The 18,243-nt window shown below is 38.2% G+C and overlaps 1 protein-coding gene across 5 annotated transcripts in view; it reads right to left on the bottom strand.

The window, feature by feature from the left end:
* Positions 1 to 18,243, bottom strand: part of phka2 (phosphorylase kinase regulatory subunit alpha 2) — a 68,812-nt gene that overhangs the window by 29,480 nt on the left and 21,089 nt on the right. For all 5 annotated transcript variants that reach the window (XM_016992394.2, XM_008107291.3, XM_003218872.4 and 2 more), the window contains 13 exons: positions 17,974 to 18,072; positions 17,181 to 17,327; positions 16,456 to 16,509; positions 15,634 to 15,756; positions 13,916 to 14,011; positions 12,528 to 12,635; positions 11,795 to 11,873; positions 10,046 to 10,180; positions 7,860 to 7,969; positions 6,799 to 6,943; positions 5,718 to 5,796; positions 4,400 to 4,566; positions 2,292 to 2,465 (listed from right to left, as the gene is read on the bottom strand). In XM_016992394.2, coding sequence (XP_016847883.1) covers positions 2,292 to 2,465; positions 4,400 to 4,566; positions 5,718 to 5,796; positions 6,799 to 6,943; positions 7,860 to 7,969; positions 10,046 to 10,180; positions 11,795 to 11,873; positions 12,528 to 12,635; positions 13,916 to 14,011; positions 15,634 to 15,756; positions 16,456 to 16,509; positions 17,181 to 17,327; positions 17,974 to 18,072 — 1,516 coding nt within the window. The remainder of the gene's footprint in view (positions 1 to 2,291; positions 2,466 to 4,399; positions 4,567 to 5,717; positions 5,797 to 6,798; positions 6,944 to 7,859; positions 7,970 to 10,045; positions 10,181 to 11,794; positions 11,874 to 12,527; positions 12,636 to 13,915; positions 14,012 to 15,633; positions 15,757 to 16,455; positions 16,510 to 17,180; positions 17,328 to 17,973; positions 18,073 to 18,243) is intronic.

The raw sequence follows: 18,243 nt of genomic DNA, 5'->3' as shown, positions 1-18,243 counted from the left end.
TGGCACAGTTAAATCTGTGTAACCAAATGCCACTGGACTTGTCCTCAAGAATTATTTAAAACATGGAAACAAAAGGTGTGGTAACAATCGCATATCACTTTCAAGTCTGCTCTTAATCTCATATTCCTGTGTAACATGCAATTTTAAAAAATAAATTACAGTTGATATTAGGCATAGGAACTGGAATAGACTTGAATGGGATCCAAAGTAACATGTTCTCTTTCTATAGGGATTTGGGTCCATCATTTCTGAAACTGATTTGCCTAAATAACTAATGTTGGTCGTAAACTAGTATCTCTGCACTGGACTACAAGGCAATATGCGGAGGGAGTAAAACTAAACTCTTTCTGCCAATTTTGATAAAGAGAACACATTAACTTATGTCTCACTTGGGTTACACTGGGTTTTGCATGTAATTCACAATCACATGCTGGCCATGATAGCTGGAAGGTTCACAAAACTATACTCCAAAAGAGTAACTTTTTCCAAGCACTTGAAAATGCTTTATGAGAAATAACTTTGTTTTTATATTAGCATAACAAACAAGTAGGTTGCATAGAACTTAAGTACGCTTAATCTACCACTCTTCTTTTATCTCTACTCTAACCATGACTTGCCTCACCTCTCACAAGGAAATGAGGAACCACATGGAGAAACGCTTCCCATTTTGTTTTGTTTTAGACACTTTTTTGTTTTAGACACTTTTTAGACATTATTGTTTTATGTGTTGTTGAAGGCTTTCATGGCCAGGATCACGGGGTTGTTGTATGTCTTTTGGGCTGTGTGGTCATGTTCCAGAAGTATTCTCTCCTGATGTTTCGCCCACATCTTGATGTTCTTACCATACATCAAGGGAACCACTGACCGCATAGGCAAACTGATGAAGAAGCACAACCTACAAACTATCTACAGACCCACAAAGAAAATCCAACAAATGCTACGGTCAGCGAAGGACAAGAGGGATCCTCTCTCCTCTGCAGGAGTCTACTGGATACCATGCAGCTGTGGACAAGTATACATAGGGACCACCAAACGCAGCGCCCGAACAAGAGTCAAAGAACATGAAAGGCACTGCAGACTAATTCAACCAGAGAAATCAGCCATAGCAGAGCACTTGATGAACCAGCCTGGACACAGTATATTATTTGAGAACACAGAAATGCTGGACCATTCCAACATCTATCATGTCAGACTACACAGAGAAGCCATTGAAATCCACAAGCATGTGGACAACTTCAACAGAAAGGAAGAAACCATGAAAATGAACAAAATCTGGCTACCAGTATTAAAAAAACTCTAAAATCAAAACAGTGGATGGGAACCAACATTCTGAGGGCAGAGCACAGCTAATGACTAACAAAGGATGCCCCCAGGCAAGAGACAAAAACCTTTCCAATGCTAATTAGGGTGATTAACTGAAACATTGATGCTGGCTTCCCAGTGACAAAGGACTCTTGCCACACCCTGGACTCTACACAGATATATATTCTTTCCTTTCCTTACTTAGTTTATCCATACCTCACAACCTCTGAGGATGCCTGCCATAGATGTGGGCGAAACGTCAGGAGAGAATACTTCTGGAACATGGCCACACAGCCCGAAAGACATGCAACAACCCCATTATTGTTTTGTTTTCTTGAATTTCATCTTTACTGAGCAATTTCATATTATTTAAAATCTGAGCATAGGGTTGTCTTAAGATTGCCATTAGTCAGAATCAACTTAATACACAACAACGTAAACAGCTTCTCAAGTCTCCAGTCTTGCAAAATAAGTAAATCATTGTAGCCATAAATTCCTATTGTTGCACTGATGATATTACCCATGACATGTCATGCTCATTACCAACTATGGATTTACCAAAAACATAAATTGCCCAGTTTGTATATATTCCACGCTATCAACTCTGAGCATAGAACCTTGCATATTTGTGAAAATGCAACTGTGGGAAATGATGCAACGACAGAACTGACACAGACTTGTTGGTACTTTCAATGTGTTGCTATTGCTGTGTGCCTTCAAGTCATCTCTACTTATGGTGACCCTAAGACAAACTTATTACAGTTTTCTGCGGCTAAGAATGTGTAACTCACCTAAAGTACCCCAGAGGTTTCCATGGTCAGGCAGAGGATCAACCCATAGTCATAGTCTAATGTGGAAACCATTACACAACCCTAGCTCTCTATTACAAGTAGTGTGGAATAACCTTTTTTTGAACATAATAGTATTCAGCATTTATAAATGTTCCATTTGTAAGGGAAATGCCAGTTTAAATTATTGCAGAAACTTACTTGGAACATCCAGTCCCTTTGTCTTGGCCATGATGGACAGAATTTCTCTAGTGGAATGAGCAGCACTAAACACACAGGATGAGCCAGAAGCTTTCGTGATTGGAGGCAGGTAACATTTGAGAGCGGTGCTCTGTAACAAATTGTGTATATACTGGTCCAGTTCATCTTGGCTTTCTGTCAAGGCACATGTGAAGGAAAGAGAAAGAAAAAGCTTGTGAAAGAGAGTAAACCTGTGACCTTTCAGAATTAGAAGAACACAGTACAATGTAAAATGATAACCAATAGTTTAAGGTTCTCCATGAAGGATAAAGGGTAATTTTTCTAAGAAATCTGAAACTGTGGCCTTCTAGATGTTGTTAGACGGCAATACTCATCAAATCACTAAGTATAGACAATGCTGAAGATGAACTCTTTTAACATCTCTGATGTAGTCAGACCATGTAAGAGTATTTATTTATTTATTTATTACAAGCATTTATATCCCACCCTTCTCACACCCAAGGGGGGACTCAGGGAGGCCTTACAATTAGCATCATTAGACGCTGAACAAACCAGTACAAAACATTCATATAAATCTACTTAAATATACATTCAAGAGCACATTCCAAATCATAATCCAGGTCTGTCTATCCTAATTTCATTTTACAGTTAGTGCTGCTTTTATTGCTCAAAGGCCTGGTCCCATAGCCAGGTTTTGAGATGTTTACGAAAGGACAAGAGCGAGGGAGCCTGCATGATCTCATTAGGGAGGGTGTTCCACAGATGGGGGGCCACCACTGAGGAGGCCCTTTCTCTCATCCCCACCAATCGCACTTGCAAAAGTGGTGGGATCGAGAGCAGGGCCTCCCCCGCGGATCTTAAACTATGAGGTGGGTCATAGTGGGAGATACGTTCGGACAAGTAAGCTGGGCCAGAACCGTTTAGAGCTTTATAGGCCAAAGCCAGCACCTTGAATTGTGCTCTGCAGCAAATTGGCAGCCAGTGGAGCTGACACAACAGGGGAATGGTATGCTCCCTGTATGCTGCTCCAGTTAGCAACCTGGCTGCCGCCCATTGGACTAATTGGAGCTTCTGAACAGTCTTCAAAGACAGCCCCACATAGAGTGCAGTGGTCTATTTAGGATGTAACAAGAGCGTGGACCACTGTGGCCAAGTATGGCTATGTTTAGTAATATGAAACTCATATCATTAAAAATTCTGGGTAGGTAAACACGAAACTACATTGTTTCCAGCCTACGGCAACCCTAAGGTAAATCTATCACATTGTCTTGTTGGCAAGATTTGTTTAAAAGTTTGCCACTGCATAGTAATCCAAAACACTAAATTAATGTTCAGACAGGAACACACACATATCATTTTAAAATTAGTTATTGTGTGTCTCTGAACAGCTGACATAATTATGCAATATAATGGTACCTGTTGCTGTTCTCCAATTGTACCACTTCCATTGTGTTAAAGTACCTGTTATCTTAAGCATCTTTGCATAGATTCCCCCCTAGAATATATTTCTCATCTACGTCTTGGAGTGCAAAAATAATGCAGTTGATTACTATTTTAACTGTCATGGTTCAATCCTATGGAATCCTGGGTGTTATAGTTTGGTGAGATACCAGCACTCTTTGACAGAGAAGGCTAAAGTCCTTGTAAAACGATAGCTCCCATGATTCCATAGACAGTAAAAGTGGTGTCAAACTGCACTGATTCTACAATGTAGATGAACCCTTATAGAGTATCACAATGCAGGCTGGAAAATGCTGGCAGCTGCAGTCCAAAAAGAAACTTTTTCATCCACTGGCATCTAGAGTTAAATTCCATGCAGGAAAGTTGAAGATATATTTGGTGCAAGTGATTCAAAAGTAGCACACTCACTTTACCTTCCCAAGGATTCCATTTTTCAATTTAAACTTAGGTAATAGCTCCTCATTAAGGTACTCAGACTCCTAAGTGACATTTCAAGAATAGCACGGAGCTCTCCAACAAAACGAGCCATTATAATTATTTGACAATGTAAGTCAAGGTATGTTATTCTGCTGAGATTTTGAAGTGTATTTACTCAGGCAGTCAAGTATATCAATTGAAACACTTCAATAACACAGACACACACATACCTTTGTCATAAAAGTCTGCATAATCATCTAGTTCGTAGCCACTTTCTGGGCTAGAATAACCTTCACTGTCATCATCAAAGAGCTTCCCATCACAATCAGGATCTAGAAAGCTCAGGTTGGTGTAGAACGAAGTGGTCAGAAAGTCTGAGAGTTTGCCCAATTTTACTCTGAAGAGAACATGGAAGGAAAATAGTGGGAGGGGGTGATTATTTTATATATAATTATTAATCTTTTAAATAAAATAAATGCAATGTTTACCATAAAAGATGTGTGTCTCTTTATGTTTCTTGTCACTTTATGGTGACCCCACAAATTTCAGTAGGTTTTCTTAGGCAAGGAATATGCAGAGATAGTTTCCCATCGAATTACTAACTAAGGCTGACCCTGCTCAGCTTCCATGATTAGAAAGGATCTGGTGCCTTTGTTTAGGATTACCATAGCTAGCCAATGTTAGGCAGCAGGAAGTGGTTTTGGCCAATTTTTAACAGATTCATGAAGAATGACAGACAGACAAATGATCTTCATTCTATATTTGATTTTCAGATGTTCACAATTGCATCACTCTTGTCAGCAACTCATAGACTTCTGAATGTCCAAAATAATCCTCCTGAGTGGTTGAGATAGTGACACCTTTGCTTTTTTTTTTTTTTTTTTTTTGGTTCAATGTACTCAAGCTTTGCTTCGTGCACACAATTACTAAAAATGTTGGATATAAAATTAGCTTCAGTCTATATGTGGAAAGTATATATATGAATCATTAAGAATTTCATATTTAGACTTGGGTCCTGTCTTCCAAGATAGCTCATATCTATCCCAATATTCCAAAATTTGGAGAAAAATCTGAAATGCAAAATACTTCTTTCAGATAAGGAATCTTCAACTTGTAATTATAATAACAATTTTATCGTGTCAAGAAGTGACTTGAGAACATCCTGCAAGTCGCTTCTGGTGTGAAAGAATTGGCTGTCTAAAGAGACGTTGCCCAGGGGATGCCTGGATGTGTTACCATCCTGCTGGGAGGCTTCTCTCATGTCCTCACAAGCTAGAGATGATAGACAGGAGCTCACTCCGTCTCACGGATTCAAACCGGCAACCTTCAGGTCAGCAACCCAACCTTCAGGTCAGCAGTCCAGCCAGCACAAGGGTTTAACCCTTTGCACTACCGCGGCTCCTATAATAACCATAATCTCCAGTTTAAAAACAAATCTATGTTTTAAAAAAGACCAGCAGTTAATAACATGAAAGAAATATGAAATAGTTTCACCATGTGCCAAAAGCAGGGGAGGAGAAACAAGCTCAGACATCAGCTAATACTAACCTGGCTCCTCCAAAGTATCCATCCCCAAGTTTTCTCACAGTAGCAAGAATTGCTGGATCGATATCAGAGCCATCATCAACTTTAAAAAAGGAAATAAAAATGCATTTTGAAAAAAAAGGGTTTTCATCAACGTGTTTTAAAAACAACTTAAGATCTCTCCTATAGCATTGTAGGTGAGAAAATATTAAAAATATACATTCAACCCAAAGCAATCAGAAAGGCTTAAAATATATTGTTGATTAAAATAATGGACATGTTTCATCTGGTTTAGTTTCTTGGAAACTCCTACAGACACTTCTCTAATGGAAATGCATTGTTAGTCACTCCAACCCAAACATACTCTCCAAATTTGGTATTACTCAATTCAGTTGTCTCTGATGAAATTAGTGGGGTGCCTCATCAAGGACTCACCAAAACTGGATTCTGCATATGCCACAAACCCTGTATGTAAATTAAAATTTCCCATATGTCCCAGCTGATTTTGAAGAACTCTATGGGACATTCTGTCAGAAGCCCTCCAAAATGGATTAGGTGTACGCCACCTAACCCAATGTAAGTCAAACCAACTCTATCTTCCAAATTGGGATTGAAAATCATCCATCTGTTTTCACATGATGCAGTAACAGAAAAATAAAACTAATTTTATTTATGGAAACTGATGTTCCATCATAAGTAAGATAAAGATAGATAAATAATTTAACAGCCCAATCACATAGCACTTTGATTCAGATGTTCTACTTTATATCTATATAGCTGATTATTCCAATTTTAGAGCTATCTTTACTTGGTAGCAATAGTTCATTAAAGGATCTGTGCACCAGAAAATTAATCTATGCATACACAGAGGATTTGGCTCTCGTCTCCCTGGGTGGGAGAACAGAAAAACGAAGCGAACTCTCAGCTTGGGTAAAGTAAAATTCATTTCAAACAGTTATCAAAAAACTGTGCAAAGATAGTAACGTGTTTCTCTGTCCTCTCACTTCTGAACCCAACAAGGCACATAGCATAAAAAGAGGAGAAACAGTTCTTGTCCATCACATGAATTCAAAGAAGACAGGCTAATTCTGTGGTAGTTACTGACCAAGCATTGTGTTGGTGATTGGGAAACTGAGAGTTGGTCTTCCAGTCATCCTCCAGCAAGAAGTGAGATAAGCCAACTCAGTTCGCAGCATCTCCACAATCATGCGATTGTCTAACGCCAGGTAGAAGTGATGCTGATCTGTGAACTGGAAGTTAGAAGGTAACCATTACAACATGTCCTTCTCAACTAAAACTCAGACATAATGAGCTTAAACATATAATAATAATAATAATAATAATTATTATTATTATTATTATTATTAATTCATTTCTATCCCGCTTTTCTCCCGTGGGTGGGATTCAAAGCGGCGGATTCTAATTCAGGAGTGGTCAAAGTGTGGACTATGACTTGCATGATTCCTTAGACCCCACTTTCACAGTCTCAAAGCCTTTACCAATCCCGTAAAGTCCCACCCTCAATGTTTTTCTATTAGCAGTATAAAGTAGTAAAGTCTCAAAGTGATTACCGATGAAAATTAAAGAAAGTACACAAATGGAGTCACAGCTAAATATTAAACAAAATAATGATCACAGGGTATTTACTAACTTTAAAGTTAGCGATGACAACCCTAAGACTTCAAAAACATTAATGGTGCCATGATGGCACTGCTGTTAGATTATATTTAACAAAAAGGAAATAAGTGTTGGAAAAGAAGCAATGAGGGATCTAGACAAGATACCATTGAATACCAGAATCAGGATCTTCCAACCATAGTACGTAGTTCCAATTTCTATGTATGGATGTGAAAAGTGAAGAAAGATGAGAGAGAGGAAAATTCAGCACATTTGAAATGTAGTGCTGGATAAAGGTTTATGAATATTATGGACTACGAGAATGACATCTAAGTGGGCCTTAAACAAGCTTAAGGTAGATGCCAAAACAGCTAAAGGGGAATACTGTACTTTGGACATACCATAAGATAGCATGCCTCATTGGTATAAGAATGAGTCAGTATTCCTATTTTATTACCATGTAGTTATTTGTACAATGAAAAACAAAATCCTCATTTTTATCAGTTCAATCAACATTAAGTCAAGAAATGAGAAGCTTTCTACACTCACCTGAGGAGTAAATGTAAATGTTTGATTTCTTATTACATAAAGTTTAGATGTTCCCAGGACACCAATATGTCTATAGGGTCTTCCACTCAGTTTCAGACTTTTGTTGCGTCCTAAGGGAACAAAATAACAGTCAACATTTAGATTGTTTTCAATATACTCTGAGTCCTAACATGTTTCTTTCAGCTACAACTTTCTCTGTTTTTATTCCTGTTACTGTGTCCTCCCTCTAGCTAGTTGAATGAACAAAATATATAAGCTGTATCAGCAACAGCTCCAACATAATACTTGGATCTACTTTAACCGGGATATGAGTAAATCAGGTCATCAATGACAACACAGTTTTTTTCTTTCTTCTAGAACAGGCTTGCACAACCCGAGGCTTTCCGGGTGTTTGCGCCTCCAGCTCCCAAAGCTCTAGCCAGCTGTTCCAATGACCATGAATTCTGGGAGCTGAAGTTCAAAACACCTGGAGGCCACAGGATGTGCAGGCCTCTTCTAGAACAAGCACTCCTCTAATTCCTTGCACTATCAATTAATCATTGCTTGTTCACACAATTCCATGCCATATTAAAGGAGCAAGAGTCTTTTTTTCTTTTCTTTTTTTACTATTTATCTATTTGGTAGGCTTGTGCATTCTGGCAGAACCTCGAGCCATTTCTGCTTTCCAGATTCCGAGGGGCCTGCGGATCCATTTTCGTGCACCGCATTTTCAGTCCGCAGCTAGAAAATGCCACTCATTGGTGGCAATGGAGGGGGGTTTCACGGGCTTCCCTTCCTGTCATTTTTAGGACTATCGGAATGAAAATGGCCACATTTGGAGGACACATCTACCACTGCTGGCCCACCAAGTTTCAAAATGTTCAGGTCATCCCCTGATTTTTAGGAATTTCTTTTCTTTCTAGAAATATTTAGCTAGCACATCTGATGTGTAGAGCCAGCATGGATAAGTGGCCTAAGTGTTTTATCAGGACTGCAGGAGACCAGGGTTCAAATCTATGCTCAGTCATGAAAACAGCTGTATCCTTTCAGCCTCAGTGGAAGGCAACAGCACGTCTTCTTTGAACAAATCTTGCAAAGAAAACTCCCTAAGAGGGCCATTTTAGGATTGCCATTTTAGGATTGTCATAAATCAGAAACATAATAATAATAACAACAACACTCCTTAGCTGTATTTTGTTTGTTATTTTCTTTTAACGTGATTTATGCTAGTACTAAAAAGGAGCAGACATTAAAACTCAAGTTTTCTTGGCGCAGGCTGTGGCGCAGGCTGGTGAACAGCCTGCTGCAATAAATCACTCTGACCATAAGGTCATGAGTTTGAGGCCAGCCCGTGGCAGGGTGAGCACCCGTCATTAAAAAAAAAAAATAGCCCCTGCTCGTTGCTGACCTAGCAACCCGAAAGATAGTTGCATCTATCAAGTAGGAAATAAGGTACCACTTATAAAGTGGGGAGGCAAATTTAACTAATTTATGACGTTGGAATGAGGAAGTGCCGTCACAGTGGATGATGAAGCAGCGGCTCCCCCCTGTGGCCAGAATTGAACATCCCCTCAGGAGAAGGTTAAATTGCCTCTGTGTCTGTCTTGGTTCTATGTGTATATGAGCATTGAATGTTTTCCTATAATGTGATCCGCCCTGAGTCCCCTTCGGGGTGAGAAGGGTGGAATATAAATACTGTAAATAAATAAATAAATAAATAAATCACCATACTGTAGTTGAGAAAGCCTATGTACACATGGCAGTCTCTTCAAGCAAGTAAATGCTAGCTTTCCTTTGAGGTTTTTGCTGAACATGCAGAAAATAAAGAAGCTGGCACTAGGAGGACAAACCCCTCCACATGTATAAAGCATTAAAGACAATGAAGCCAAATCACTATGAGTTTCCAACACAGTGCAAAAGTGAAACATTTCTCACCACAAGCAATGGAATGAACATGCAATTCTATTTGTGTTTTGGAGTCCTAGGAAATTTGCACTAGAAAGGTTACTTTTGGGAACATAACTCAGAAATGATGGGCCAAAAAATTCAAGCTCTGTTCCAGGATATCATCAACATATTTTTTTTCATTTTTTTCCACTATTTCCATTCAAACTTGAAATGTGACTTGAAACTTAATAATACAAACAAACAAAAGAGGGAGATGAAAAGAAATGCTGGAAAAGCAACTAAGATGTTGAAGTGCCTACCAAGCTTGGCATAAAGGTTGCTCAGGATCCGTGCTGGCTGCACTCTGATAGGATTAATGTCGGCAATGCTCTGGACATGGATTCCATGACGTTTCAGAAGTTTCTTAATTTCATTGGTCTCCGCTAAAACATGTACTACATAAAAAAATAAGAGCAATCGTTACTTTGAATAGAATTTCTTATTGGGAACAAACACACATGTAGTTCATATAATCACCTTCATATTCTCATGAAGAATTTAGGATTAGACATCTAACTGCATAAAACAAGCAAATTATATATAAAATTAACGTTCTTGAACATTTTGCAGTAAAAAGACTAAAAAGATGCATGGCTAGGAAAAGCAGAGTAGTCATCTGAAATAACATCCTAAATTATACACAGCAGTTGAGGGTTAGCCCCCTTCTACACTGCCATATAAATTTATTTATTTATTTATTTTACAACATTTATATCCCGCCCTTCTCACCCGAAGGGACTCAGGGCGGCGTACAAATTGGCAACAATTCAATGCCTGCACATAATTAAAACAGCAATGAAAATCCAATAAAACAATTAAAACAATAGAAAAATATAATCCAAATTATCTGCTTTGACCTGGATTATATGGCAGTGGAGACTCATATAATCCAGTTCAAAGCAAATAATGTGGATTATCTGCTTTGATAATCTGGATTATATGGCAGTTAAGAAGAGGCCTAAGACCCACTATTCTTATATCCCAGGATCTGATCCCAGGTTATCTGTTTTGAAGTGGATTATGTGAGTCTCCTCTTCACTGCCATATAATCCTAGATAAGGAGACAATCTGGAATCAAATCCTGGGATATAAGGACAGTATTGAAGGGGCCTTAGTAAAGCCACCCTTTTATCACTTTTCTTTCCAAATATATCTTACCACACATATTCTGCAGCTAATATCAGTCAGGTCTGAGTACCCTTGTCACCAACTGCAACTACTATCTTACTCTCTCTTTGCTTCATCTCAGCAGGCCCAGTGTCAATGCATGCTTGTCATTCAAAAATCTTGCAGATATTTTTTCTCCCTAATGTTTCAACATTGAGAAAGTAGAAAGATTCTGACACTGACAGTTGTGAATAAGCAGGCCTTGCTCATATAGAATGCCTTGCAGATATATTAGAGTTGAATTCAGCTAAAGCTTAGTGAAAATTTTGCAACTGGCATTTTTCTCAATAACAGTGTCAGTCAATGACACAGATATGAACAAGTTACTGATTTAAGACTGACCAAGGCCCCTTCTACACTACCATATAATCCAGATTATCAAATTAGATAATCCACATTATCTGAATTAGGAGCCCCCGGTGGCGTAATAGGTTAATGCTTTGTGACTTGAAGATTGGGTTGCTGACCTAAAGGCTGCCAGGTTCGAATCCAACCCCGGGAGAGCGCGGATGAGCTCCCCCTAGCTCCATGCGGGGACATGAGAGAAGCCTCCCACAAGGATGGTAAAAACATCAAAACATCCGGGCGTCCCCTGGGCAATGTCCTTGTAGACGGCCAATTCCCTCACACCAGAAGCGACTTGCAGTTTCTCAAGTCACTCCTGACACGAAAAATATATATATCTAAATTTGCACTTTCATATAATCCATTTCAAAGCAGACAATCTGGATTTTATATGGCAGTGTAGAAGGGGCCCAAGTCTTTTTGACCAATTCTGTTCCAATTCCAAGAATACTCTTTCACTTAAAGGAGGCTCAGAGTTCATAACAGTAGCCACTAACCTTGAACAACTACATCGGGCTTAAAAGCAGTTGAAAACCTTCTATTTAAAGGATCAATTTCACCAGTTGCCAGAAACCCCTGTGACATAAGAAGAAAGAAGACAAAAAAAATCAGGACAGATTTCATGGCCTACAACCTTGCATCCTGTTGAGTACAGTGGGCCTTTGGTATCCACTGGCATCTGGTTTCAAGTTCTGCCAAGTTCCACTGTATATGATGTTGTAGTAAATCGTGCCGTTTATATAAAATAGTGAACTACTCAAATGCAAAGAGCCTGGGGATCTGTGAAATAGTGGGAAGCAGCAGCAGGATATGCTTACACATTAGAGTACTGCTTGGCATGCAACAAAATCAAGGATTGCTTTTTGGATTTTTTTTCTAAATATTTTAAAGTTGTGGTTGGTTGAATTGATGGACCAAGAACGGGTATGGAGGGCAAACTGTAGCATGTAGGGGAAAATGTGACTGCTATAAGGATGAACAAGATCCTTTCCACAAATAACCTTAATCTTCAATATAATTGCAAGTTAGGATAATGGCAAAGAAACAGGTTAAAACAGGCATGGACAAACTTTGGCTCTCCAGGTGTTTTGGACTTCAACTCCCAGAAATCCCAGCCAGATTACTGACTGTTAGGAATTGTGGGAGTTGAAGTCCAAAATACTTGGAAAGACGAAGTTTGCCCATGCCTGGTTAAAAGTTGGCCAGCTCTCATGTAAAGGCTAGAATTACCTCTGCTAAGAGGGCACTCAGAATGTATAACGACTGGCCCCAGAGATGAGGAAGTTTTCCAGCTGGGACACGATCCACTGTGTGAGGATTTGCATACTCTTCATTTACCTAGGTGAGAAAAAATAAATAAGACCTGACTTCAAAATCCATCTGCACTACTCTATGTGAGAGCAATGATAGTATATTAGGTTGAGTGTTAGACTAGGGTCCAAATCCATGCTCAGTCATGGAAATCCAACATATAGTCTCAACTAAAGTAGACCAAGAAAATAGGCTGCAGAACAGTAAGTCAACAACCATGATTTAACTGGTTTACTCTGCTTGAACTAACAATCAGAATTAGGCCATGTTTTATATGAAATGAAATTTGTGAACCAACTATTAAAAGTAATTTTCTTCCCAGCATGAGTCATTTCTGGTATGGAAATACTTATTGCAACAAGAGAGAATGAGGAGAGGGTGCAATCAATTTGTTTGTCCACACAGTTCAATTTCATGGGAAAAGAAATTCACTCCATAACTATACACTTCAATCAACACAGCTGCTTCTCAAATTTTCTTTGACAAATCAGACAACTGTGACATGTGAAAATATTTCCAACAAAAGCAGTGAGTGCTGCATTCAATGAATTATCTGTTAAATAATTTCCAGATTCAATTATTTGTTCAAACGGCCCAATGAAAATATCAAGCAATTTCATTTCTTAAAAGTAAGGGACATGACAGAAGCCTCCCCACTGGATCGTAACATCCGGGCGTCCCCTGGGCAACGTCTTTGTAAACAGCTGATTCTCTCACACCAGAAACAATCCTCGCAGGAATACCTCAGCAAGCAAGAGTCACTTGCAAAAGTGGCAAGTTAAAACCCAGAACCTCAATCTATGGCTGATATCGGATGAGAAACTCCCTCCTGGGCACACAGAAGACTGGCCAACTTGGAAGGCGCTGAACAGACTTCACTCTGGGACAACAAGATGAACTTAATCTTAAGAAATGGGGCTACAAGGTGGAATCCACGACGTACAAGTGTGGAGAGGAGTAGACCACTTGCTACAGTGTGGCCTGAGCCCTGCTATATGCACAGTGGAGGACCTTCTTGCAGCGTCACTGGAGGCACTCCAAGTGGCCAGCTTCTGGTCAAAAGAAATCTAGTATAACATGAAGTTTTTGTCTTTGTTTGTGTGTGTGTGTGTGTTTTTAATACATTATAACTGTACCGTCAGTTTGCTTCTGACACGATAAGTAAAATAATAAATTTCTTAAAAGTCAAAACCCAAAACCAATACCATCTAATAATCATAGGCTATATAAAAAAGGGGGAAATACTTTTGCTACATATTTAGCCAAAGACACATTATGGCAAAAACTTCAAAAGTGTTTTACTTTACCTTATCTGGAGGAACAGCATACAGTTCTGGCATGAGAAGAATCCCATTCTTTCTTCGAATGAGTATCCCCTCCAAGGCCTCTCTGTACTCTTGCACCTGGAGAATGAAAAACAAGGGCTTAAAATCAATGTTTGAGTTTGCACAGAAGAAAAAGATCTATTAAAAGTGCAAATATTACTGTTTAAACAAGAGCTGAATCTTAACAATCTCCTCCTTTGTCAAACAAGGCTCCGTGATGGTCCATAAATACGTTGTGATTTAAATAATTACAGTGAACTAACTTTAAAGCATGATTTTGCAACAAAGAAAAATTGTAGGAAGAACTGAATTGTTCAAAAGTACAAATGGGGGGAACATTTAAATGCTTCCCTGTGTAAACAGCTCACTGCAAGTTTATTAACAAAAACTATCACAGCAGCCAAGCATGTTAAATCTTTTTACATCATATGTGGCAGATTCTTGCTGTTGGTTACAGGAACCTGTCTTGCTTTTTAACAAACAAGAGCATTTGAATTGTTCCTCCTCCTTTACACAATCTGCCTAGTCTCAAAGTTCCGTTTATAATAGTTCAGTATGATATTGAACCATTTCCCTCTGCAACATCTCTCTCTCGGTTGACTGTGTTTGCTACAGCTCATGGAAGTTACAATAGAGTAATATCTCCATTCCAACCTTAAAACCAGTTCTTGGCTATTAAAGTTCATTGTCTTTGAGAGATTGCGCCACAATTTGTAACACTGTTGCCAGGCCTTTTAAACACAAATCAGGCAAAGCAATCTAGTTTGAATCTGCCCTAGCTGCACCAGTGATTCTGCATTTGGTGTTACGATACAAGAAAACACATGAAAATGCATTACACGAGGAACAGAACTTTAAAAATTTTGGAATATAAACTCAGGAATTTCAGTCACTGTACTCTGAAAAGGTAACTTTTCTAACTTTTCTAAATTCTAACTGAGACGATAATCCAACCTAGTCAAATTCGTAACTATAGTAGAGTCTCACTTATCCAAGCTAAACGGGCCAGCAGAAGCTTGGATAAGCGAATATCTTGGATAATAAGGAGGGATTAAGGAAAAGGCTATTAAACATCAAATTAGGTTATGATTTTACAAATTAAGCGCCAAAACATCATGTTATACAACAAATTTGACAGAAAAAGTAGTTCAATACGCAGTAATATTATGTTGCAATTACTGTATTTACGAATTTAGCACCAAAATATCACGATATATTGAAACCATTGACTACAAAAATGGCTTGGATAATCCAGAGGCTTGGATAAGCGAGGCTTGGATAAGTGAGACTCAACTGTATTTTATTTTTATTTATTTATTTTATTTATTTGCTACATTTATATGCTGCCAAAGGGGACTCAGAGCGGCTTACAAATTAAATTTACATACAATATTATTTTAAATAACAACTCACCAAAGTCTTGAACAGCATTTTTGTCCCAAACTTTAGTACACCGATTCTTTTAAGGCTACAATCCTATGTATACTTTTCGGAGATCAAGCCTCAATGGAATACGTGGAATCAGAAGGTATGTATGAAGGATGGTGTCATTAAGCAGAGATGGAAGGAATTCCTCCACTTAATAGTTGAGGAAATTATTCACCACATACTACAACTAACTAGAGTTGTGATTAATTCGCAACAGTCTTGTTTACATTGTTTCCCTTATATTTCAGCCTCATTTATATCATTTCCCTTACCTGAATTCTATCTCCATTGAACACACCATCAATTAGGAAATAGGTCCAGAATACAGGCCACTCACATTCTATGTTCTCAAACAATTTGAGCTCAGCAGGATCATAATGCAATCTATTTGGATCCTAGAAATACAAGTGTTTATTGTATGTTTTATTATTGCTTTTTCACACAGCACACAAAATATTCTAGTCTACAGGCTATTATTACTATTCCTCCACATTGCCCTGTTAAAATATCCAGGCCAAATATTAAAAAGGTCTAGAAGATATACCATAAGAATAAATAATGTAAGTAATTATATTAGTTCATAATCTGAAATTAACCTAAAAAAACAAAATACCATGCACTTAGGACACTTGGATATGATATTAATTCTCTGTAGTTGTAATTAATATAGTCAGTCTTAAAAGCAGGTAAAGGACTGTCCAATTAGTAAGGGTGGTAAAATAGAAAAAGTCTATTCATTTGTGGCACCAGTTTTCTGAACATTACTAAAAACTAAAATGCTGTGGAAGCTTTGTTGAGAAAAAAAAACAGAACTAGCAAGACACAAGCAAGTTATTTTTGTTTTATTTTTGCACCATTTCATTTTGATCTTGCTTTTATGTCCTATGGGATCATTTCATCATGACTTCAAATCTGGCCTCCTTATGTTATTCTGGTTTTAATTCAATAAATTTCAGAAATAAAATGTTTCTGTGATGCAACATATTAATGCCTGGTGTTGAATGCAAACCGATTTACTACAGTCCACTGTTGGGAAACTGTAGATGAAATGAAAGATTACATTTAAAAATGATGAGATTGTGATAATATCAGACCTCTCTTGGTGTTTTATAGCCATCTCGTATAAAGCGACAGCAGCCATATCGCCCCTGTAAAGATGAACAAAAATTTAACAGGTATAATTTTATATAATTGTTTCCTTTTAATTACACAGAACAATATTTTTCTATTAATAACATAATAACATAATAATAATAATACTTTATTTATATTCTGCTTTATCTCCCTGAAGGGATTCAATGCGGATTACAACGTACACAGATAGGTAAACATTCAATGCCTTTAATACAGTGGAATAACAATGACATACAAATACACAAAACAAAGGTAAAGGCTTCCTCTTTCATCTTTGGCTTTCTGGAGGCGGTGCTCAACTCTGGCCATGGGGAGGTGCTCTTGTTCCATTTCCAAGTCAAGGAGCCTGTTGTCCGTAGACACCTCATGGTTGTGTTGCCAGCATGGCTGCATGGGTGCCTTTATTACCTTCCCACCGAAGTGGTACCTATTAATCTACTCACATTTGCATGTTTTCAAATTGATAGGTTAGCAGGAGCTAGGACTAATAGCGGGTGGTCACCCCGACCCGTGGCTTCGAACTGCCAACTTTTAGGTCAGCAAATTCAACAGTTCAATGGTTTAACCCGTTGCACCACCGCGGCCTTCAATGATTCATTGGTTCATATTAACCAATGAAGCCCAACTTATTAGCTACAGATAAATTAACCCAAGACATTTTGACAATCCATAATTAACTCCTTACTTGTAATTTGGTGATGATTTCATTCTTTGTTGCATTAACAAGATTCATGTCCTCTACAGCAAAGGCTGGATAAGAGATAATGGACAAGAGTCCAGCATCAATCTCTTTTGACGTAGATGCCCTCGGTAACATGGAGTATAAAATAGACTGAAAATGGAATATATGAGCATAAAAGAGAAACAGGACAGGAGAAAGATAAAATAAAGATTACTTTCATTCCAAGATATTTCATCATATGTATCTATAATTAATTTACATGAAAAGGATAATGCTATTCACAGATATCTACTGGACCCATTAAAATAATATACTATCATGTTCATCTATTAACGAAATTTTCTAGCAACGATAAGCCCTGCCAGGAATTTCCCATTGTTAGAGATGAAGCACTGATATGAACTGATCTTTGTATTCCATAGATAAATATAGCACCCGCTTGAACCTGACCTAGTCAACCAGGTGGAGTAGAAGCAAAGTTTGATACATACAGATAAAATAGGCTGTGTGATCACAGTAGCCTTCCCAAACCTAGTAGCTTCCAACTAAGCTAGATAGAATATTTCATTTCTTAACAACATTTGTTTCTTTGATTAATATATGTCCCATTTCCAGAATTTTACCTAAAATGAAAACATTTGAAATATGAAATCAACCTCTACCATCCCTTTACTCTGGGAACCAAGGTAGCTGCAGTCCAACAAACGTGGTAGGAGACATCTGCATTTCAGGTTTAAGAACAGTGGATAATTTCTTACATTTTCCTTGAGATTCTCTAGAAGAATGTGAGGTTTACCTGACAATGTTCAACTTCATCTGGAAGGACATGAATCACTGACTTGTGTCCTCCTCCAGCTCCAAAAAGGTCCAGTTCATCAATGGCTTCCAATGCAGCCTTCAGAAACATACATAAAAGTAGAACCAAACTGTCAAGTGTCATCAAGAATCAATGAGATTTTTGGGGAGAACGAGTGAGCTTCCTCTGTCAGCTCCAGCTCACCATACAGGGACATGAGAGAAGCCTCCCAAAGGATGGTAAAAAAACAACAATCAGTTGTCCCCTAGG

Source organism: Anolis carolinensis, chromosome 3, assembly GCF_035594765.1.
Source record: "Anolis carolinensis isolate JA03-04 chromosome 3, rAnoCar3.1.pri, whole genome shotgun sequence".
NCBI classification, from domain to species: Eukaryota; Metazoa; Chordata; class Lepidosauria; order Squamata; family Dactyloidae; genus Anolis; species Anolis carolinensis.
The sequence above is the reverse complement of the archived record's forward strand: the minus strand, read 5'-3'. Positions and strand labels throughout refer to the sequence as shown.